Raw genomic sequence first — 22,915 nt, 5'->3', positions numbered from 1 at the left:
AAGAGAGAGTTAGAAACATCGACGAGAGAGAATCATTGATTAGCTGCCTCTTGCACTGGGGATGTGCTCGCAACCAAGGTACGTGCCCTTGACCGGAATCAAACCTGGGACCTTTCAGTCCACAGGCCGACGCTCTATCCACTGAGCCAAACCAGTTTCGGCAACAGTTAACATTCTTATTACTTCAGTATGCAACTTCGCAGAATTAGGACATTCTCTTACATAACCAAACACCATTACCATATTAACAATAATTCTATATCATCTAATAGAGGGTCTATACTAAATCTTCCCTAATTGTCTGTTAATAGACTTTTAAAAGTAAGGTGAACTGAATTGGGAAAGCAATTTATAACTTTGAAGGTAGGTGAATATGGATGAGATTAAATTTAGGAATAAAGGTGGAAGAGAAGGGAGTTTGGGACAAGTAGGGTAGGGAGATGTGTTCAGACATGTAGTTTTAGACATGTTGAATGCAGGTCAATGGGATATTCATATAGTCACGTCCAATGTGCAATTGAGAGTTCAAGTCTAGAGCTCAAGAAAGGGGTCAGGACTATAAATATGGAAGCTATCAACACATAGATGGTAGCTGAAAGATGGGTATGGGAGAGGTTACCAAAGGAAAGGAAGTGGAACAGGAAGAAAAGTGGAAGTAATGAATATATACTTATGTAGACTTTTGAAAAATATGAGGAGCCTATTGGTTATTGTTTATAAGGCAATTTTAATGTCATATGTACATTTCAGATAATTTTTCAAATTTATTTTGGATGTTCCTCATTCATATATATATTTTTTTGCTCCTAAATAGAATTCCTTTCCTATGATGTCAATCAAACATGCAATCCACTGGCTTTACCCGTACACCATTTTACTAGCACAGGAAGGGAAGATGGCTGTGGAAGATGTTTTAAAAGTAAGTATTTCTCCCTTTCTCTTCCCCTTCCCCTTCCTCTTATACTTTCTTTTTACCTTTTCTTTCCCCCTTCCCCTCCCTCTCTATTCTCCCTTCCCTTCTCTTTTTCTACCGTCTTCCTATCTCTTTCTTCCTGCTTTCCTACTTTTCTGTCTCTATCTTTCTAAGTTTCCCTTCTCTTACTTCGTAGGCATGGGGACATTGGCATGCTATTGATGTGGGCAGCAAGCGTTGAGGTGGCTGGTGTGGTCGGGAGATTGGTTTTATTGAGTAAATATGTAAATGAGCAAATAAGTGAATATATTGAGGAAAATAAGATCTGCATTTTTCATTGTTGGAGAAGGAATTTATAAATAGAAAGGAGGATGAAAGAACCCTCAGGTATTATACTGGAATTGGAGAAATTGGTATGAACTCATTTTTTTTAGTTTTTGTTTCTCTTTTTATTCTCACTTTTTTTTTAATTGTCTAAAGTTTTACATAGGTCTCCATTTTCCCCACTTGACCCTGTGCCCCCAAGCTATTTCCACTCCAAGCAAGCCCCACAGGCCCCAGTATCTGTGTCCATTGGTTATGCTAATAGGCATGCATACAAGTCCTTTAGTTGCTCTCTAACTCTGCCTCTCCTGCTATTTGTTTCTGGATCGATCTATTCTTGTTCATGAAATTATGTTGGTCATTATATCCCACAAATGAGTGAGATCATGTGATATTTATCCTTTCTCCTACTGGCTTATTTTGCTTAGTATAATGCTCTCCACTTCCATCCATGCTGTTGCAAATGATAAAAGTTCCTTATTTTTTATTGCAGTGTAGTATTCCATTGTGTAGATGTACCACAGTTTTTTAATCCACTCATCTGCTGAAGGGCACTTAGGTTTTTTCCAAATCTTAGCTATTATGAACACAGGGATACATATATCCTTTCCGAATGGTGTTTTTGATTTCTTGGGATATAGGCCTAGAAGTGGGATTACTTGGTCAAATGGGAGTTCCATTTTTAACTTTTTGAGGAAACTCCATACTGTCTTCCACAGTGGCTGCACAGGTCTGCATTCCCACTAGCAGTGCAGGGGGTCCCTTTTTCTCCACATCCTCGCCAGCACTTGTCATTTGTTGATGATAGCCATTATGACAGGTGTGAGATGATACCTCATTGTTTTGATTTGCATCTCTCGGATGATTAGTGACTTTGAGCATATTTTCATATTTCTCTTGGCCTTCTGTCTATCCTCTTTTGAGAAGTGTCTATTTAGGTCCTTTGCCCATTTTTTGATTGGATAATTTAACTTTCTTTTGTTAAGTTGTATGAGTTTTCTGTAAATTTTGGAGATTACACCCTTATCAGAAATATTATTGGCAAATCTGTTCTCCCATGCACTGGGCTTTCTTGTTGTTTTGTTGATGGTTTCTTTTGCTGTGCAGAAGCTTTTTTATGTAGTCCCATTTATTTTCTTCTTAGTCTCCATTCCCCTAGGAACTGTGTCAGTAAAGATGTTGCTATGACATATGTCTGCTATTTTGCTGCCTATGGCTTCTAAGATTTTTATTGGTTTCCCATCTTACATTTAAGTCCTTTAGCCATTTTGAGTTTATTTTTGTGTATGGTGTAAGTTGGTGATCTAGTTTCATTTTTTTGCATGTATCTGACCAAATTTCCCAACACCATTTATTGAAGAGACTGTCTTGTCTCCATTTTATGCTTTTGCCTCCTTTGTCAAATATTAATTGAGCATAATGGCTTGGGTCGATTTCTGGGTTCTCTGTTCTGTTCCATTGGTCTATATGTCTGTTCTTGTGCCAGTGCCAGGTAGTTTTGAAAACTGTGGCTTGGTAATATAGCTTGATATCTGATATTGTGATCCCTCCATCTTTGTTCTTCTTTCACGGGATTGCTATGGCTATTCAGGGCTTTTTTAAATTCCAGATCAATTTTTGGAGAGTTTGTTCTAGATCATTGAAGTATGCTCTTGGTATTTTTATGCAGAGTGCATTGAATCAATAGATTGCTTTGATAGTATGGACATTTTAATGATGTTGATTCTACCAATCCATGAATATGGTATGTTCTTCCATTTGTTTATGTCTTCCTCTCTCTTTTTTCAATGTCCTGTAGTTTTCTGAGTACAGGTCTTTTATCTCCTTAGATAATTTTATTCCCAGGTGTGTGTGTGTATATATATATAATTGATTTTTTTACAGAGAGGAAGAGAGAGAGATAGTGAGTTAGAAACATCAATGAGAGAGAGTCATCGATCAGCTGCCTCTTGCACACCCCCGACTGGGGGTGTTCCCGCAACCAAGGTACATGCCCTTGACCAGAATTGAACCCAGGACCCTTCAGTCCACAGGCAGACGCTCTATCCACTGAGCCAAACTGGTTTCAGCCCAGTCATTATTTATTTATTTATTTATTTATTTATTTATTTATTTATTTATTTATTGTGCAATGGTAAATGGGGTGTTTTGTTTTTTTTTTTTTTTTTTTTTTTTTTTTCCCATTTCTCTTTCTCGAGTTCATTATTGGAGTATAAAAAGGCCATATATTTCTGGGTGTTAATTTTGTATCCTGCCACATTGCTGAATTCATTTATTATGTCTAGTAGTTTTTTGATGGAATCTTTGTTATTTTCTCTGTACTGTATCATGTCATCTGTGAATAAAGACAATTTTACTTCTTTTCCAATTTGGATACCTTTTATTTCTTCTTCTTGTCTGATTGCTATAGTTAGCACTTCCAATACTATATCGGACAGGAGTGGTGAAAGTGGGCATTCCTGTCTTGTTCCCAGTCTCAGGGTAAATGAGTTTAGTTTTTGCCCATTGAGTATGATGTTGGCTGTAGGTTTGTTATATAAAGCTTTTATTATGTTGAGGTTTGTCATATAAAGCTTTTATTATGATCAGAGTGGAAATAATACATCTATTCCCACTTTGCTGAGTGTTTTTATCAAGAAAGGATGTTGGATTTTGTCAAATACTTTGTCTGAACCAGTTGATAATATTATGTGATTTTTGTCTCTCAATTTGTTTATGTGATGTGTTACATTTATTGATTTGCAGATATTGTTCCATCCTTGCATCCCTGGAATAAATGCCACTTAGTCAAGGTGAATGAACTTTCTAATGTAATGCTGAATCCGATTTGCTACAGTTTTATTGAGGATTTTGGCATTCAAGGATATTGCCTGTAGTTCTCTTTCTTTGTGGTATCTTTATCTGATTTGGAATTAGGGTGATGCTGGCTTCATAGAAAGAGCTTGGAAGTGTACCTTCCTCTTTAAGTTTTTGGAATAGTCTGAGAAGGATAGGTTTTAGTTCTCTTTTGAATGCTTGGTAGAACTCCCCTGTACAGTCATCTGGACCAGAGCTTTTGTTTGCTGGAAGATTTTTGATCACTGCTTCAATATCTTCGGTAGTTTTTGGCCTTTTCAGGTTTTTTTTATTCTTCCTGATTGAGTTTTTGGGAACTTGTATTTTTCTAAGAATATGTCCATGCAGTCTAGGTTGTTCATTTTGTTGGAATAGAGTTGTTCATAGTATTTTTTTCATAATATTTTGTATTTCTGTGGGATCAGTTGTTACTTCACCACTTTCATTTCTGATTTTGTTTATTTGGTTTCTCTCTCTTTGCTTCTTGGTGAGCCTGGCTTGAGGTTCATGAATTTTGTTTATCTTTTCAAACAACCAGCTCTTGGTTTTGTTGATCTTTTGTATTTTTTTTTTGGTCTCTATGTTGTTTATTTCCACTCTGATCATTATTATTTCATTTCTTCTGCTTATGCTGGGCTTTTCTTGTTGCTCTCTTTCTAACTCTTTGAGTCGTAGGTTTAGATAATTTATTATCATTTTTTGTTTTTGTTTTTTGAGGTAAGCCTGTAGACTCGTGTAGAGCTATGAACTCCCCTCTTAAGGTCATTTCTATTTTCTTGAATTTGGAGAGACTTTGTCTGTGTCTCAATTAGTTGTCTATCTTTGAAAATGACCCATGTAGCTTGAGAAGTATGTATATTCTGTGGCTTTGGGGTGAAATGTTCTGAAGATGTCAATTCCATCTGATCTAGTGAGTCATTTAGAATTGATGTTTCTTTGCTAATTTTTTGTTTAGAGGATTTGTCCATTGGTGTTAGTGTGGTATTAAATGAATTTTGACTGTATTGTATTGATTATGACTGTATTGCTATTAATCTCTCCCTTGATATCCTGCAGAAGTTTCTTTTTTTCTCTCTCTACGTATTTGGGTGGTTATATATTGGGTGCATATATGTTTACCAGTGTTATATCTTCTTGTTGAATTCCTCCCTTTAGTATCATGAAGTGGCCTTCCTGCTCTCTTGGTACAGCCTTTAATTTGAGTTCTAATTTGTCAGATATAAGTATTGCTACCCCAACTTTTTTGTCATTTCCATTTGCCTGAAAACCTTTTTCCATCCCTTCACCATTAGTCTGTGTGAGTCCTTTATTCTTAGGTGGGTCTCTTGTAGAAGCAGTTATATAGATCATGTTTTCTTATCCACTCAGCTACCCTATGTATTTTGATTGGGCATTTAATCTATTTACATTTAAAGTTTTTATTGATAGGTACTTATGTTTAACCATTTTTATTCTTTATGCCCATGTTCCTTCTTCCCTTCCTAGTTCTTCTTTTTATAGCAGTCCCTTTAGTATTTCTTGCAATGCTGGTTTGGTGGTATTAAACTTCCTTAGTCCTTTTTTGTCTGTGTACGTCTTGATTTCACCCTCAACTTTGATTGATAGCCTTGCTGGGTACAGTATTCTTGGATGCAGACCCTTGCTTTGCATAACTTTTTATATTTCATCCCATTCTCTTCTGGCCTGACTTTCTTCTGTTGAGAAATTAGTTGATAGTCTGATGGGAGATCCTTTGTAGGTAACTTTCTGTCTCTCTGGCAGCCATTGAGATTCTTACTTTGTCATTGGTGTTTGCCAATTTAGTTATAATGTGTCTTGTTGTCTGTCTTTTTTGGTTCATCTTGTTTGGGACTCTGTGAGCTTCTTGGACTTGTGTGAATTTTTTCTTCTCCTCAATATCAGAGAAGTTTTCTGTCATTATTCATACAGGTTTTCTGTTCATTGCTCAATTTCCTCTCCTTCTGGTACCCCTATTATGCGGATATTGTTTCGTTTTGTATTGTCCCAAAGTTCCCTTAGGCTCTGCTCCTGTTTTTTAAGTTATTTTTTCCCCCCTAGATGCTGCTCTGCTTGGGTTTTTTTTCCTACCTTTTCTTCTTGCTCACTGATGTGGTCCTTCGCTTCTTCTAGTCTACTGTTGATGCTTTCTATTGTGTTTTTTATTGCAGCAATGTAATTTTTCATTAGTTCTTGGTTCTTCATTTCCTCTTTGTTCTTATACATATTTTTGAATTTGTCTTCCAACCTTTTCAGCGTCTTTATAATAATTGTTCTGAATTTTTTCCTTGACATATTGCTTTCCTCCATTTTGTTTACTTGCTTTTCTGGTGATTCCTCCTTTCTTTCATATGGGTGCTGTTTCTTTGAATTCCCATGTTTCTTCCTCTCAGGGTTTCTGGTTATGTAGCTCTGTCTCTCCTGCGCTGACTTAAAGGCACAACAAGACACAACACACAATATAGTCACAATACCAATAACTCAAAATAAGGTTACCACCAGAGAAAAGAGAATTAGGGGATAAAAAAAGAGTGTAAAAATCATATTGATAAAAGGAAAAAATGACGTACAGATATTAAGAAAGAAAATAAAGAAGAAAAAAGAAGGGGAAAAAGTATATGTATATTGGGAGAAAACTCCAAAAAACCAACAACTAATCCAAAATATTCAAACAACAAACACCCAGTTGAATCTCTCTCTAGGCGATCACTGACCTTTCTGTCCACAGATTGCCTCACCAGCTATGCTTAATTTGCCAATTCTGGGTCAATGTTATTTGATTCAGCTGTTCCTTCTATCTGCTCTGTGAGAAGGCCAAGTTCCGGTCATGTATTTGGTGCCACTTTGTCTCCCCCTGGACAAACATTTTAGATGTTCACAGCCAGGGAGGCTGGAGTCTTGGTGTTCATGGGTTGGCAGCTGGTCCCTGGGCATTGTGGCTGTAGGATGCCGGGAGTTATCCAAGGTCTCCCTTATTGAAGGTAAGGCTGGTTTCCCATCACAGCCATTCTCCCCTTCAAGATGGCGCTGTCTCTGCTGCAGAGCCAGCTTCTCTGGGAGAGATTTCAGCAGTAGTAGATGCTGCCGGGCCAGGGGAGCCTGTCTGCCAGTCCCCAACAGTCCTGTGGAATATAGCTCTCCCACACTCACAAATACAGGCACTCCCCACAGGTTCACACACACTCCTTTCGCTCTCTCAATCACACACTATCTTGCAGCCTGGCCACCATCTTGGATCTTCCCTCTCTATAGATTTTTTTTCCACTTTCTCTTTTATATTTTCACTCAAGGTGTAGATTTCTGAGTCATATGTAGAATGTGAAGAGCAAGTTTTTGTGATTATGTGTATAGAAGCCAGAATTTGACAACCTTAAGCATATGACATGGTATTTGTTTCTCCTTTACTCCTAAATCTACACAGGATTTTGGGAGTACAGAGTACTTATTTTCTACATAGGTGGTAACAGTGAGAAGAACTCAGAAGAGAGGAACAATAGATTCTAGTTACTTCAGTGGGCATTTTAAAAACATATCAACTAGCCAAAAACCTCCAAAATTTTTATTGATTGGTGATGCCAATAATAATAAAATAAAAATAGTACAAAGCTATTCCTTATAGATGCCAAGAAGTGTAGTTAGAGACAGTATCTAAAAGTAATAAAGAGGCAATAAAGAGGCAAAGTAATGTAGAAGAGCCAATAAAGAGGCAAAGTAATGTAGATGAGACAGCAGAATTTAGAAGCAGAGCTGGGACAGTGAAATAGTAGCCACTGATATAAGGGAAAATAAGTCTTTGTGTGTGAGAGGATGAAGTAAGGGGTGGAAGAGTGAGGAAAAGAAGAGAAGGAGAGGGAGAGGAGAAAGTGGAAGAATATTAAGGGCATAATGAAGAACCATTTGGAAGAGGAGAAAGTAATTCATAGGCTCAAGGAGTCAGGAAACTACCATATAATGACTGTAGTTTAAGTTTTATTTCAGAGCTGGAAAAAAGAAAACTAGAACATATCTTTGATTTAATTAATATCTAAGCTAAGTTGTCATTGGCCATTGAAATAGTGCACTTAGCATTTAAGGAAAAAGCTGTGATTTAGAAGAACTCCCTTGATGCCCATTAGTACAATACCCAATGCCTAGGGAACAGGAAAAATAGGGAGGAAGAAAATGTCACAGTTAGAGGCAAAGCTTTCTTGTGATACAACTAAGAGAAGATATTCAGAACCTAGATAAGTCAGTTATGAACAAAGGTCTTTATTTTTACCTGAAACCCCCTACTTTTTTGTTTTTCTGGTCTCTAATTTAAAAACTAGTTATACAAATTAGATAAAGTTATAGAATACATTTTAACAGTTGAATTTTGTAGCTCTGATTAGATGGCTCAATTAGTTGGAGCATCATCCCATAAACCAAAACGTTGCCGTTTGATTCCCTATCAAGGCACATACCTAGGTTTCAGATTTGACTCTGGTCAGGGAAATACAGGAGGCTACTGATTGATGTTTCTCTCTCACACAGGTGTTTCTATCCCACCCCTTTTCCCCTTCTTCTCTCTCTAAAATCAATAAAATACCATATCCTGGGATGAAGATTAAGAAAAAGAAATGAGTTTTGTAAAGAAAGTAACTAGTGTTGCTTTATTTTGTTTGGCCTTTATTTTTACTTTTATAATTAAGGGGATCATAGAAAAATGATTGAAGGTCCATACAACAGACAGAAATTATTTCAAATTTGATTGTAGAGTTTTAAAAAAGGTAAAAGGGAATGATCTTATTTAGATAAGAGAATAAAAAGTGATTGCCTTTTCTTGCCTTAATTATGTGAAGTGCTAGCTAAGGAATAGTACTTCTTTTTTTCAATTCCTCAGTAGAGAGTTGGGGAGCAGAGAGCTTAGATTCATTTGGCTGAACCTAATTAAGATTTTTTTTTAAAAAAATCATCACACACTGGTGCATATATCCACATTAGAGTATTAAATCCCTTTCCCTAAAAATGGAAGTCTACTAATTGGTATAAGTCTTTCTGCTATGTCTTGGGAGTCTGTGTGGCCTGTTTTTTATTCTAAGTTTCTCTATTTTCTCGTGTTGATGCTAACAGATAGAATTTATTATCAATATTTATTTTTAATATATTTTATTGATTTCAGAGAGAAAGGGAGAGAAAGAGAGAGATAGAAACATCAGTGATGAGAGGGTCATTGATCAGCTGCCTCCTGCATGCCCCACGTTGGGAATTGAGCCTGCATCCTGGGTATATGCCCTGACCGAGAATCAAACTGTGACCTCCTGGTTAATGGGGTAGATACTCAACCACTGAGCACATCCAGTGGGCTACAGATATAATTTTTTGTATCCTCAAATAATTTCTAATTAAGAGTAGCAAAAATTAAGGAAATATTGTTGAATTTTAAAAAATGCTGAACTAAAGAATAGATATATCTATTATAATAGTAAACCAAGAAAGTGCATACTGTAATATCTATAATAACTTTTCCTTGACAAATAATTATATTCTGATCTAAGATAGTCATAGAAATTAATGCATGGTTGTATTTGAATTAGCTATTCATTTGAATTTTAGTGTAATCACTTATAGAATAAGGAATAGCCAGTTTTCTTAGTTTTTAAGCAAAAATTATTACTCACTGAAAATGCAGTTAGGTGAAATTCAGAACAGCTTTCTATGCTCTAAATAAGATATAAAAATGGCTCGAATGTTTTTCTTTCCCCAGATGGTGCTCATCTTACTATATTCATTCTCTAAAAACATGTTTCTATAGTCACAAAATCACTTATAGCTTTTAGTTAAGGATGTCTTAAAGAAAATACTCTCATTCTGTGTCTGCTATACTTTGAGGATGATATTTGTTACAATATAGTAACAAGTACATCCAGGCTTTTAGTACCATGTCGTGGCTCTTGATCCTTCGTAAGCAGGACTTTATCGTAACAGTGGTTAAATTCAGAAGTTTCCTCAGTGATTTAGAAAGACAATGCTGCATCTTATCTACTGATAATATAAAATGAACTGTGGTCTTTTCTGGGAAGCTTGGAAGGACTTGCATTTAGTGTTTTCATTTCAGTTTAACAAGCATTAGTTGAGCCTCATTATTTGGCAAATGATGTGCATATAAAAATCTATTGAAACAGAAAGGTATGTGATCTGATCTCTGCTATTGAAGAATTTATGGTCTGTTTGGATCATCACACATACAAATAAATAACCATTTTAATGTAATGATTTTATAGTAATATTGCATCATGATCAATAACTCTGATAAAGTTATAAAGACCTGTATTAAGTCGGTGAAATAGAAATTGAATGGATATGAGAAATGTTTCAGAGGTGGGATGATAGACGTTGCTAACTGATAAAGTGTAAGATGGGTAGGGAGGCTGTGAGAGAAGATGCAAATTCTAGAATTCTACCTTGAATAACTGAGATGGAGATACCATTAATTAACATGAGGAAATAAGCACATTGGGGTGGGGGCTAAATAGTTCAATACAGTGGTGTCTTTTCAAATTTGTGTGGCCAACTTGAGAATATGTATCTGAATCTAGAGCTATTTTGATATTAATGGTAAATACTTGGGAGTCACTAATGTATGGTGTTAATGGAATCAATGGCAATGGATGAAAGAACCCAAAAGGAACATAGTAAAGAGAAATTGTGCTTGAAGACTGAACTCTGGAAGCACCAATATTAAAGGATTGGGCAGTGGGCAAAGAACCTCAAATTAGACAGAGGAAGACCAGTCAGAGATATCTGAGTATCAGAGAATATTCTTATGATCATGGAGAGAGACTGTTTTAAGAGGGAAAGAATAGCCAATTTCTAATGTTTCAGATATGTCTTGTTGAATGAAGACTTTTAGATTATTCATTCAAAAAAGTTTTTATTCTTTCCATTTTTTCCATTTAATCAATTAGCCAGGCACACTTGTGTTTGAGATGTAGAAGTAATCAAAATGGACAGAAGTCTCTGCCTTCACTGAGCTTATTTTTTAATAAAGGGTAACAATCAATCAATCAATATGTAAATACAGAGGAGAAATGGATACCCTCTCTGAGAAGATGACATCTAAGATTTGAAGAACAAACATGGAAAGTTTTGGGGTATTTTTTTGCCTTTGGAGTCTGATTTATTTTACTCAGCAGAATGCATTTGAGATTCACCCACGTTATTGCTTACATACACATTTTGGTCCTTTTTTAGGTTATTTATTTATTCTTTATTGATTAAAAAATTATATATGTCTCCTTTTTCCCCCATCGGCCTCTTTCTGGCCACTTTCCCACCCCTCCAGTACATATCCTTATCCCCGTAGTGTCTGTGTCCATTGGTTAATCTTATAAGCATGCATACAAGTCCTTTAGTTGATCTCTTACCACTCACCCCCTCACCTGCCTTTCCTCTGAGGTTTGATGGTCTGTTTGATACTTCTCTATCTCTATTCCTCCCCGCCCCCAATCAGTTTGTATTGTTCATTATATCCCACAAATGAACATCAAGTGACATCATGTGACATTTCTCTTTCTCTGACTGGCTTATTTTGCTTAGCATCATTCTCTTCAGGTCCATCTGTGCTGTTGTGAATGGTAGGAGTTCCTTCTTTATTTACAGCAGCATAGCATTCCATTGTGTAGATATACCTTTTTTTTTTTTTTTTTTTTTTTTTTTTTTTTTAAATCAGTTCATCAGCTGATGGACACGTAGGCTGTTTCCAAATCTTAGTTATTCTAAATTGTGCTGCTATGAACATAGTGGTACTTATATCCTTTCTGATTGGTGTTTCTTATCTCTTGGGACATATTCCTAGGAGTGGGAATTCCTACTGGGTCAAATGTGAGTTCCATTTTTGGGAGGAAAGCTTTTGAAGCAGAAGGAATAGTCAATGTAAAAGCCCGGAGGCAGGAGCACTCCTAGGGTATCTTATGAGTAGCAAGGGATAGTGTGAGGGGGGATAGGGTGAGGGAAGAAGAGATGACGAGGACAGGAGGTCACAGATAAAGGATGTTAGGTCATGTGGGGCTGTATAGGGCATCTCCCAAGGGGTCCCAGACTGAGAGGGCACAGGCTGGGCTGAGGGGACATCCCCTTCCCCATCCAGTGCACAAATTTTGTGCACCAGGCCTCTAGTTTAATAATAAATGGCACTGCGGACCTGGTACCCACAGAGCAACACTCAGCTTCCCCCAAGTGGGACACAGGTTTTGCACCACCCCAGAGTGATATACCACCAAATCACAGCTGACACTGCTGAGACCCGATGGCACAAAATGTGGCTCACAGCCCAGCCCCAGAAAAAGTGGCTGTGGGTGCTGGGTAATGATGTCACATAGCAATGCCTGGCTTCCTCTCTTTAGCGACTAGTGTCCTTGGAGTTTCTCAGCCCAGGAATATAACTTGCTTTATAGCCAGGTGGAAACATTTCACTTTAACCAAATGTCTGTGAAGCATTTTCCTGTGCCCTATCTCATTTGATCTTTACAGAAGTCCTGGAGTAGGTAGATAAGCGACTCAGTCGAGTCCTTTTATTTTTCTTTTTTTTTTTTCCATTAGCCAGAAAACGGAGATTTGGAAAGCTTATAAACTTGACCTGAAAAAAAAAAATAGTGATTTTAAAATATTTCTTCTAATTAATTTCCTTTCATTTTGCACAAATCCATGCACCAGACACTAGTGTCATTATAGCATTTTAAACATAGGAAGCTCTTAAACTGAACATCTTAACAGGCTCACTCCGATTACTAAAAAGTGAGTAGACTAGAGAATAAGGGTGAAAGCAGGGAAAAAACAGTTGGTAGGTTGTTGTGGTAATCTAGTTAAGAGAATGTGGCTTTGATTAGCTTTGAGCTTGGTAAGAAGTGGTTGCTTTTGGGTCATATTTTGAAGATCGAATGTGATATGCTGAAGAATTGGAAGTAGGGTTGAGACAAAGAGTTAAGGATGATTTCAAGCTTTTTGGACTGAGCACCTGGAATGATGAAGTTGTAGACAGAGAACAAGTGAAGAAGATCAAGACCTGAGTCTTGTGTTTATTGAACTTATTAGCTCTGCAAGTGGAAATGTCAAGGGGCAGTTGCATATACAAATCAGGAGTTTAGGAGAATAGTCTGCATTTCTAGGAGAGAGAAAAGTGGGAGTCATGAATATATAGATGGTTTGTAGTCTAAAACTGGATAAGATTATTTATGAAGTGAACATAGGTATTACATATAAAAGATTTACTCTTAAAGTAACGTAACATGTACTGCTCAGGAAGTGAAGAAGGACCTGCAAGAAAGACTGAGAAGAAGGAAATAGTAAAATAAGAAAAGTAACTTATTTAATTTTGTAAGTAGGATATTATTGGTTGACTTACCAGGAGCAGCAGTAGAAGTAGAGTGGTGGGATTATAAGCCATAAATTAGTGGACCAAATAGTAACTCAGAGATGAGGAAGTTGAAGCAGTGATTATTTACTTACTTGTAAAATAAGTTTGATAGTGAGCAGAAACAAATAGGTGGTGGATCACTCAAGGATGACATAGAATTAAGAAATGGCTTTTTGTTTGTTTCTTGAAATGGGGAGACAAATGACATCATAGGAAAAAGGGACAAAATCTGTGGAGAGCATGGAAAATACTTATGGAAATATGGTCTGGGGAGGCAGGAAAGGACATTTCCAGAGCATCATTATACCTTGTTTTGAAATAGTGAAAAACATATTTTGTACCTAGCAAATGAGATGGAGAAAGTAGACTTCTACTAATTTTCCATCAACTCATAATGAAAGGAGAAGACCTTTTTTACTGAGATAGTGGGAAAGAATTAGGATTGATGGAAATGTAGATGATTTTGAGGATGAGTAAAAAATAATTTAATTTGTTTATTCATTTAACAAACCTTTCCTGACCATTGACTATGTTCCATGTGTCTGATTCTAGGTTCTGGAGCTGTAGAGTGAACCAAATAAATACATTTTGATATTGCTCTAAATGGAGTTAATTTTGTTCTGAAGTGTGAAGGTCTATGTGCCTGAAGGCTCTGATGTGGGTGGCAGAAGCAGCTAGATTACCTGCTGAGACAGGGATGAATGAGTTAGGGACTCCTAAGGAGAAGAGTAATGGTTTATGTCAGTTGCTAAAGGGCTTTGGGAAGAGCCCAGCAGAAACTGGAGGCTATATCATATTTATTCAGTAGTCCAAAAATATGGTATGAAAATTTTCTCATTTAATGCTCAAAAGCTGAGAAAAAGGTATGAAGAAAATAAATAGCTTGGTACTTTTAAGAACATATGTTTGTTTTCTTAGAATGTAATGGCTCTAGGTTCTAAAGTCTCATGAATTTAAACACTTGGCTAAGGTCTTATTTCTTTCCTATTAAATCTCCTTCAAAATATAGTATAATTTTTTGCAAGAACTTGAGGTGTCAATAATTGTTATATGTCTACAACATGCAAGCAGTTCCTACCAAATTATGTGATGCTATAAGAATTCGCATATATAAAATGTATAAAGTATAAAACTTACTCTGTGTAGTAGCACTAACAGATAACTTATCTTAGGTTTGGGGAAAGGAGTGAGTGATTGTGATTGTCTTAAGTACTTATGATACCAAACGAAGATTTGAACTACTATGCTATGTTTGGAATGTTGAGGTTGAAGATAGTTTTCTTTTAAAAAATCTATTTTCTCAGGTTGTGCCATTCTTTTGAGTAAGTGGCGACCAATTCTTTCATCCAGAATCAACCTTTCACTGTAGTGATAATGTTATGGTTGGGTTGGGGGAGCAATTAATACTAAAAATGAATTAAGCTTTTCATATTGAACATGCTGCTATTAGTAGGCCATAGTATTTAATTAATTTTAAATTACTGTTCTCATTTTTCATATACTTATTTGTGTTTTTTTCTGTGCCTTTTTTTACATAACTACGGGATATAACCAAGTGTTAGAGCATTGTTAATTGGCCCACATGGAGAAAGAATCAATGGTGTTGTCCTTTTAAATCCAGTTTGATAAATATTGAGAACCCACACTGTAGAAGGCGCTATGCCAGATACTGTGGAAGATTGATTGTTATAATTTATTGTAGTCAGTTAAGCTAACCACACACACAAACAGCAGAATTATGTCTAGGAAGTTTTGGTTTCATGAATTTCAGGTCAGTTTATTTAAGAAATCAACTGATATAGGCCTTATTTTATTTTACATGTTTTCATCATCCCTTTCTAGGAAACTGAACATTTTTATTATCAAGAAATATAGGCTGCAAACATCTACCAGTCAGAAATTCAATAATTCCGTTTCCTGTCCTTAGTAAAATTTGGGGACAATTTTCATATCAATTTTAGTAATTGGTGTAAGTAGAATGGTATTCATGAAAGTAGGAAAAAATTCTCATTAATTTTTTTTACCTCTAACTTTATACTGTAGAGTGAGTTTCAGTTCTTATTAAGATGGAATCTTCAGGATATCCAACATTAATACTAAAATGAAAAGTAAAGTAAATGATTTTCTTGTAATTTTACAGCGCTTTGAACTCCAAGATTCAAGAAGCTCTTTGCTTCCTGAAGAGATTGTGAGAGTGGAGAGGATAACTGAAAACCACATCTCCCAAGCTTCTGTTACTGTCCGGATTGCAGAAAAAGAGGTGACCATTAAGGTAATGAGTGAGAGTTTATACTTAAAAAAAAAGGATTTATTAGAGAGAAAAGGAGAGAGGGAGAGAGAGAAAGAGAGAGAGAGAGAGAGAGAGAGAGAGAGAGAGAGAGAGAGAGAGAGACATTAATGTGAGAAACATTAATTGTTTGCCTCTCTTAAGCACCATGCCTGGGGATTGAACCTGCAACCTGGGTATATGCCTTGACTGGATTAAACCTGCCAACTTTAGATATATGAGATGACGCTCCAACCACCTGAGCCACACTGTCCAGGGCCAGAGGTTATACTTTCTAAGATGTGTCTGGTTCTGCCTATTTTTATGACCTAAATTGCCTGTATGATCCCCATATTATTTTTCTTTGGCTCTATAGCATCTGCATATCTGTATCTATATTTATCTATGTCATGTATGTTTTAAACTGGAAAAGTTCGGGAGAAACATATGGATAGCCTTTTATCAAAAACAAAAGTTGACCTCTGAGAAAATGAAGCTAAGTGTTGATTAATGAAAGCATTTTATAGTTTGATTCCTTAGTAAGAAACAGTTAATCTTTTCAAACAAAATTTAGCAGCAGGGAACACTTTTAAAATATATATATATTTTATTGATTTTTTTTTACAGAGAGGAAGGGAGAGGGATAGAGAGCTAGAAACATTGATGAGAGAGAAACATGGACCAGCTGCCACCTGCACCACCCTTATTGGGGGTATGCCCGCAACCAATGTACATGCCCTTGATAGAATCAAACCTGGGACCCTTCATTCCACTCACCGATGCTCTATCCAGTCTCAGCAGGGAACGCTTTTTAAATAAAATTTTTGCTAACGACATGGGTCAGTTGAAAGAAGAGCTGTTTTAGTTGAACAGTTTTCAGAGGAGGGGATTGATATTTGGTCATAGAGCTCCATTTGCTTGCTCTGCCTTCCTTTCTAACCCTTTCTTTGAGCTCCCTAAGAACCTCAAGAGGCAATGGGAAACTATCTCAGGGAAACCCAACTTGGAAAAAATCCTGACTTAAATAAATTGTAAATAAATAGAGGAAAGGAAAGGCTTGTCTTCTTATGTTGTGACAGACCAAACTTTAATCATAGACTTTTTGTTGTATTTTAATGTGATATCATCACTTTAAGCGCCTAGTCAGTCACTGGTGACTGACATTATACTTTCCGTCTGGAAAACAAAACAGGCTGGGCACTTAACGTGTTAATACTTATTCATGTTACTGTTTTACTCATTCATCAAACTTAACATTGATTATGTTTACTATGACCCAGGCTCTGTATTAGGCTTTACTAGTGCTACTGTGTACTAGTCACTGTATTTGTCTCTTTGTATATATTATGTCATTAAATCTCCCAATAACCCTGGAGGTAAGTTTTATTATCTTTCTTTTACAGATTAGAAAACTGATGTAAAGAGGGTAATCAATTCATCCATGATCACCAGCTAGGAAATATCACAGCTGGGACTTCTAGACAGGATTATTTGCCACTATACCTTTCTGTATCCTTCAGATGAATGACCTCACCAAGCTGATGGTCAAGGATAGCGGTAGATAAATTAGGACTGCATTGGAATGGCTATGGGGATATAGAGAAGGAGGTAATACAAGGAGTCCGAAAGAGTAGAGAAAGTTTCAGAGAGGAGGTGGTGGGACTTGAACTAAGTCTTGAAGTATGACATAAGAGTTTTCCAGTGGCTAGGGGTGGAAAGATAATAGGACAGTATAGGCATCCTGAACAGTAAATCTAGAGACATGAGAAATGAGCAAGGTTTCATTATTTCCTTCCTTTTAGTGATAGTTTTCTTTTTTTAATTTATTTTCTTTTTATTTTATTTTATTGATTTTGTACAGAGAGGAAGGGAGAGAGATAGAGAGTTAGAAACATCAATGAGAGTGAGTCATCGATCAGCTGCCTCTTGCACACCCCCTACTGGGGATATGCCTGCAACCAAGGTACATGCCCTTGACCTAAATCGAACCCGGGACCCCTCAGTCCCCAAGCCGACGCTCTATCCATTGAGCCAAACCGGTCTAGGCTAGTGATAGTTTTCTAACTTCATTGCCTCACTCGCTTCCAGTTAGCCTTCTATGTTACCACCAGGCTGATCTTTTTTAAAATGTCACTTCCAAACTTAAAATTCTTTATGGTTCATGTGTATATAGTATGATCAAGCCCAGAGATTCTCAGCAGAGCATGGAGATCTTCTGATAGGAGACTAATAAGGAAGAGATAGGAAATAAAAGAAATAGGTAATGAGGAATTCGAGGAGAGATTTTAAGAACAGATGCTTCTGAGTGGTTAACTAAAACAAAAGTAGGAAAGGATTTATGGACATGGATTTCAAAAGTCAGCAGGTCATTGGTGACTTTGGAGAGTCCCAGTGGACTAATTTTAAATTCTGTGCTTATAACTGGAATTTGGACAAAAGTCTTCATTCTCAAGTAGTGACATTGTTATTATAAGTTATAGATAGGATGAAGATTATATGATTCTTATAAAAATATATGCCAGCATGGGGCTTTCATTTTTGAGGGATGATTGGTTTGGAGGTTGGTTGATGATCATCAGATCTGTGATTGAGAAAATATTTGCTGCTCTATTGAAATACCAAAAATATTATAGAATTGAATTGAGCATGAAATTAGTAGGGGCTTTTAATGGCTTTTAGGCATTTTTACTTACTAATATTTTGAGAAAAACATACATTTATTATATTTACCTCCTTTTTATTACAGGTGCCAGCTGGGACTAGACCATTTAGTCAACCTTATGCATCAGAACGTTTTATACAGACTTCAAGCCATAAACAACTACTGGCTGAGATGATGCAGTCTCATATGGTTAAGGACATATGTTTAATTGGAGGCAAAGTAAGAATGGCAACCTCACTGCAAACTTCTGTTTCCTGACTTTTGGTTGTTTTGATTTCTTTCTTAAAGTACTGTGTTTCTGTTTGTAGGGTTGTGGAAAAACAGTCATCGCTAAGAACTTTGCAGATACCTTAGGATACAACGTAGAACCTATCATGCTCTATCAGGTACGATGTCAATTTTAGCACTTATACTATACACATGTATGTGTAGATCATCAGTAGAATTGATAGGTATTTTCCCTTAACTTATGACCTACTACTTGCAATGTAGAAAAACAACTGAAATAGCAATGAAATTGGAGTACAAGTATAATTGTTTGGAACTTTGAAGGTATGTTCTAGGATATCTGGCGGGCACAGCATGCCAGAACCTTTTTTCAAAGGGAGATTCATTATATGTGCATGTACAAACACACAGTACATTTAACCGTAATTTGGAATTCTAAACAAGGTGCATTTTAGCAGCAGTGGGATATAAATAGGTACTCATCAAATACATTATTTTTTGCTATGGTAAAATATGTATAACATAAAATTTACCGTTTTTACCTGTATAATTCATTCGCATTAAGTGCATTCATAATATTGTGTAATCGTCACCACTATCTATTTTTAGAACTTTTTATCATCCCAAATAGAAACTCTGTACCCATTAAACAATAACTTTCAATTCATCCCCTCCCTCAGATTCTGGTAACCTCTGTATAATTTTCTATCCCTGAGAATTTGCTTATTCTAGGTGCTTCATATAAGTAGAATCACATACTTTTTATGCTTTTATCTCTAGCTTATATTACTTAGCATGTTGTTTTCAATATTTAGCCATGTTATAGCATATATCAGAATTTCATTCACTTTTATGGCTGAATAATATTTGGTTGTATGTATATGCCCCTTTTTGTTTGTTCATTCACATACTGATAAATTTTGACTATTGTAAGTAATTCCACTCTAAATTATTATACAATAATTGTACAAGTATCTGTTTGAGTCCCTTGGTATTGCTGAATCATATTGTAATTTTGTGTTTAACCTGTTGAGGAATCCATAGTAGCTGCACCATTTTACATTCCCACCAGCAATACACAGGAAGGTTCCAATTCCTTCATATTCTTGTCAATAGTTATTTTCTACTTTATATAATAGTAGCCATCCAAAAGGGTGTGAAGTGGTAACTCATTGTAGTTTTGATATTGAGTATCTTTTCATGTACTTATATGCCATTTGTGTATCTTGTAGAAATGCCTATTTAAGTTTCTTGCCAATGTTTTAACTGGGTTGTCTTTTCTTGTTATTGAGTTGTAGGAGTTCTTTATGTATTCTGGATATAAATTAATTTTCAGATATATGATTTGCAAATATTTCCCTCATTCTGTGGGTTAACTTCTCACTGTTTTCATAGTATCTTTTGATGCACAAAGGTTTTAATTTTGATAAAATCTTATTTACCTTTTGTTGCCTGTGTTTTTGGTGTTATATTCAATAAATTATTGCCAAGTCCAATATTATGAATTTCCCCATGTTTTCTTCTAATAGCTAGCTTTACAGTTTTAGTACTTCCATTTATATCTCTGAGCCATTTTGAGTTAATTTTTATATATGGTGTAAAATAAAGTCCAGTTTCAATCTTTTGCATGTGAATATCCAGTTTTTCCAGCACTATTTGCTGAAAAGACTTTTTCCCATGGGATGGTCTTGGCATCCTTGTCAAAAATTAGTTGACTTTATATGGAAGGGTTTATTTCTGGGTTCTCCATTCCATTGGTCTATATGTCTGTCATTGGTATATCAGTAACACAATGTTTGGGTTGCTGTAGCATTGTTGTAAGTTTTGAAATCAGGAAGTGTGAGACTTCCAGCTTTGTTTTCTTTTCCAGAATTGCTTTGCTATTCAGGGCCGCTTGAGATTTCATGTGAATCTTAGGTTATATTTTTCTACTTATGAAAAAAAAAATGCTGTTGAAATTTAATAGGGATTGCATTGAATTTGTAGATCACTTTGGGTGGGTAGCATTGTCATTTTAATATTATCTTTCAATCTGTGTCCATGGATGTTTTTCTATTTATTTATAACTTCTTTAAGTTCTTTCAGCAGTGTTTTATATTTTCAGTGTATAAGCCTTTCATCTCTTTGGTTAAATTTATTTTTATGTGTGTTTTAGTAGATTATTTTAGTGGAAGTACATGTTGTACACGGTATGTTGAAACAGCAAACTTACAGCTTGTGTTTTTACAGAGTGACATTTTTTGTCATGTATTTTTTGGTGATAATGAATCCTAAGACATTTTTATTCTAATTTATTGATTTTATATATTAGTCTCTGGGTGATTTGATATCTTTTTACTTAAAGAAGAATCTCTTTTTAGTCTTTGAACAGTTTTGGAAGTGGTTGTGATCTTGTTTATTAACATTTTAGGATGCATTTTTTTTGTTTTTAGTTTATTCTTTAGTTAAAAAACATTTTAATCTTTACTGAATATATTTATATATAAAATGTTCTTAATTTTTCTTGGCCAGTGGACTCAGTGGTTAGAGCTTCAGCCCCTGTACCAAAGGGTTCCGGATTTGAACCCTGGCCCAGGTCAGGGCACGTGCAGTAGGCAATGAATCGATCTATTTCTCTTTCATTGTTATTTCTCTCTCTCTCTGTCTTTCCTCCTCCCTCACTCCCTTCCACTCTCTAAACAATATCCTTGAATGAGGATTAACAACAAAAAGTTCTTATTAAAAAAAAATGACATTTAAACAGCTTCTTGCAGTGACCTTAGATCACAGAAAATTTTGTTAACAACTCATATTTCAAATGATTATGTTGAGGATACTGCTTCGGGCTGCTTTAAGGTACTTTGTGCCTTTTGGTTGAAATGGTCAGAATTTAGAAGAAATTATAATCACATGGTACTGGTAACATTTGGGTTATAAGCAAGATAATCTATTGTAAAAGTTGTGTGAGAATTCCCCCTGTAATTAAATTTTTCTTTCTTCTGTGTAGTTTAAACTCATTCAGAGCACCAAGTTATATAGGATTTAAAGTTGCATTTAAAATAATTTTAGAAACAAAAGAGAAAACATCCTTTGTACAAAACTATGGTGGCTTTATACCTCTACTATTTTGTGCAGTTTTCATTGTCATATTTCAAGAAAGATAGTAAAAGATTCATAGGTAAAAAAGGAGATAAAGGAAAATAGATAATTAACTGATTGGAAAACTAAGGTTCAAATATTTACTAAGAAGTACTTTATGATCTTAAAAGATGAAATTAATGAAAAAGCATGTGATCAAAATTATGAAGTCATGAAAAATATAAATTAAGGTGAAGGTACTTAAATTAGTAGTGATACCCTGAGTCTTGAGAGAGAAACATGTAGGGAAAAGAAAATAAATGTTTAAGTTGTACAGCCAGCACCAAATCTTAGAATTCACTGAAAATATTTTTTGAAATTAATTTTTATATGTTGATTCTAGGTCTGTTGGATTTTTTAAAGGGAAATAAGGAATTTGGGGAGGGTAATATCTTTAACTTAGATTATGGAAGATGCTATGAAGAATAACCTACCCTTTTACAGAATTACCTCTCTTGATGTCTTCATCAGAGGTTAGAAGACAGGTGGTTAGCTCAGTATGCTAGTTCATCTGATCTTTGCCCTCCACAGATCATGTTAGAAGAGATCTGAGGAGGGCATTTTATCAGCTCATCAATCTCTTAATCATCAAATTTCTAATTTCCAGCCGAAACCGGTTTGGTTCAGTGGTAGAGTGTCGGTCTGTGGACTGAAGGGTACAAGGTTCGATTCTGGTCAAGAGCATGTACACTGGTTGTGGGCACATCCCCAGTAGGGGGTGTGCAGGAGGCAGCTGGTCGATGTTTCTCTCTCATCGACGTTTCTAGCTCTCTATCTCTCTCTCTTCCTCTCTGTAAAAAATCAATAAAATAAAAAAATTTTTCTAATTTCCAGTGAAAATACTTTTCTACTAAATACTGGGATAAAAAAAAATCATCAATATTATTGTAAAATAGGTTAAATTCTATTATACAAGTGACCCTGTGCACAGATTTGTGCACATTGAAAGGAAATTAATTAGAAGGTGGCTGGTGGAGTGGGACTGGGTGAGAGGGGCCGGACATGCCCGGGAGCCAACCTCCTGCTCGAAGGGCTTTTGCAGAGTGCGTGGCGTCCCTCTGGCAGGTGGGGTCCCTTGGCCTGGCCTGTGGGGATCGGGCAAAAACTGACTCACCAACATCCCCCGAGGGGTCCCAGAGTGTGAGAGGGCACTCTGCAAAGATGCTGTCATGTAGGGTGTAAAATATTTTAAATTCTATT

General features: G+C 35.9%; 1 protein-coding gene across 1 annotated transcript in view; it reads left to right on the top strand.

Annotated features, from left to right (window-relative positions):
- The window catches only part of VWA8 (von Willebrand factor A domain containing 8), a 333,534-nt gene that overhangs the window by 60,166 nt on the left and 250,453 nt on the right, over positions 1–22,915 (top strand). Inside the window, exons 9-12 of the mRNA XM_084876526.1 lie at positions 815–919; positions 15,583–15,714; positions 18,455–18,589; positions 18,679–18,756. Coding sequence (XP_084732652.1) covers positions 815–919; positions 15,583–15,714; positions 18,455–18,589; positions 18,679–18,756 — 450 coding nt within the window. The remainder of the gene's footprint in view (positions 1–814; positions 920–15,582; positions 15,715–18,454; positions 18,590–18,678; positions 18,757–22,915) is intronic.

Source organism: Pipistrellus hanaki (assembly GCF_964339955.1).
Source record: "Pipistrellus hanaki genome assembly, chromosome: 3".
Lineage (NCBI taxonomy): Eukaryota > Metazoa > Chordata > Mammalia > Chiroptera > Vespertilionidae > Pipistrellus > Pipistrellus hanaki.
Note: the sequence above shows the minus strand (reverse complement) of the source record. Positions and strands in the feature narration are given on the sequence as shown.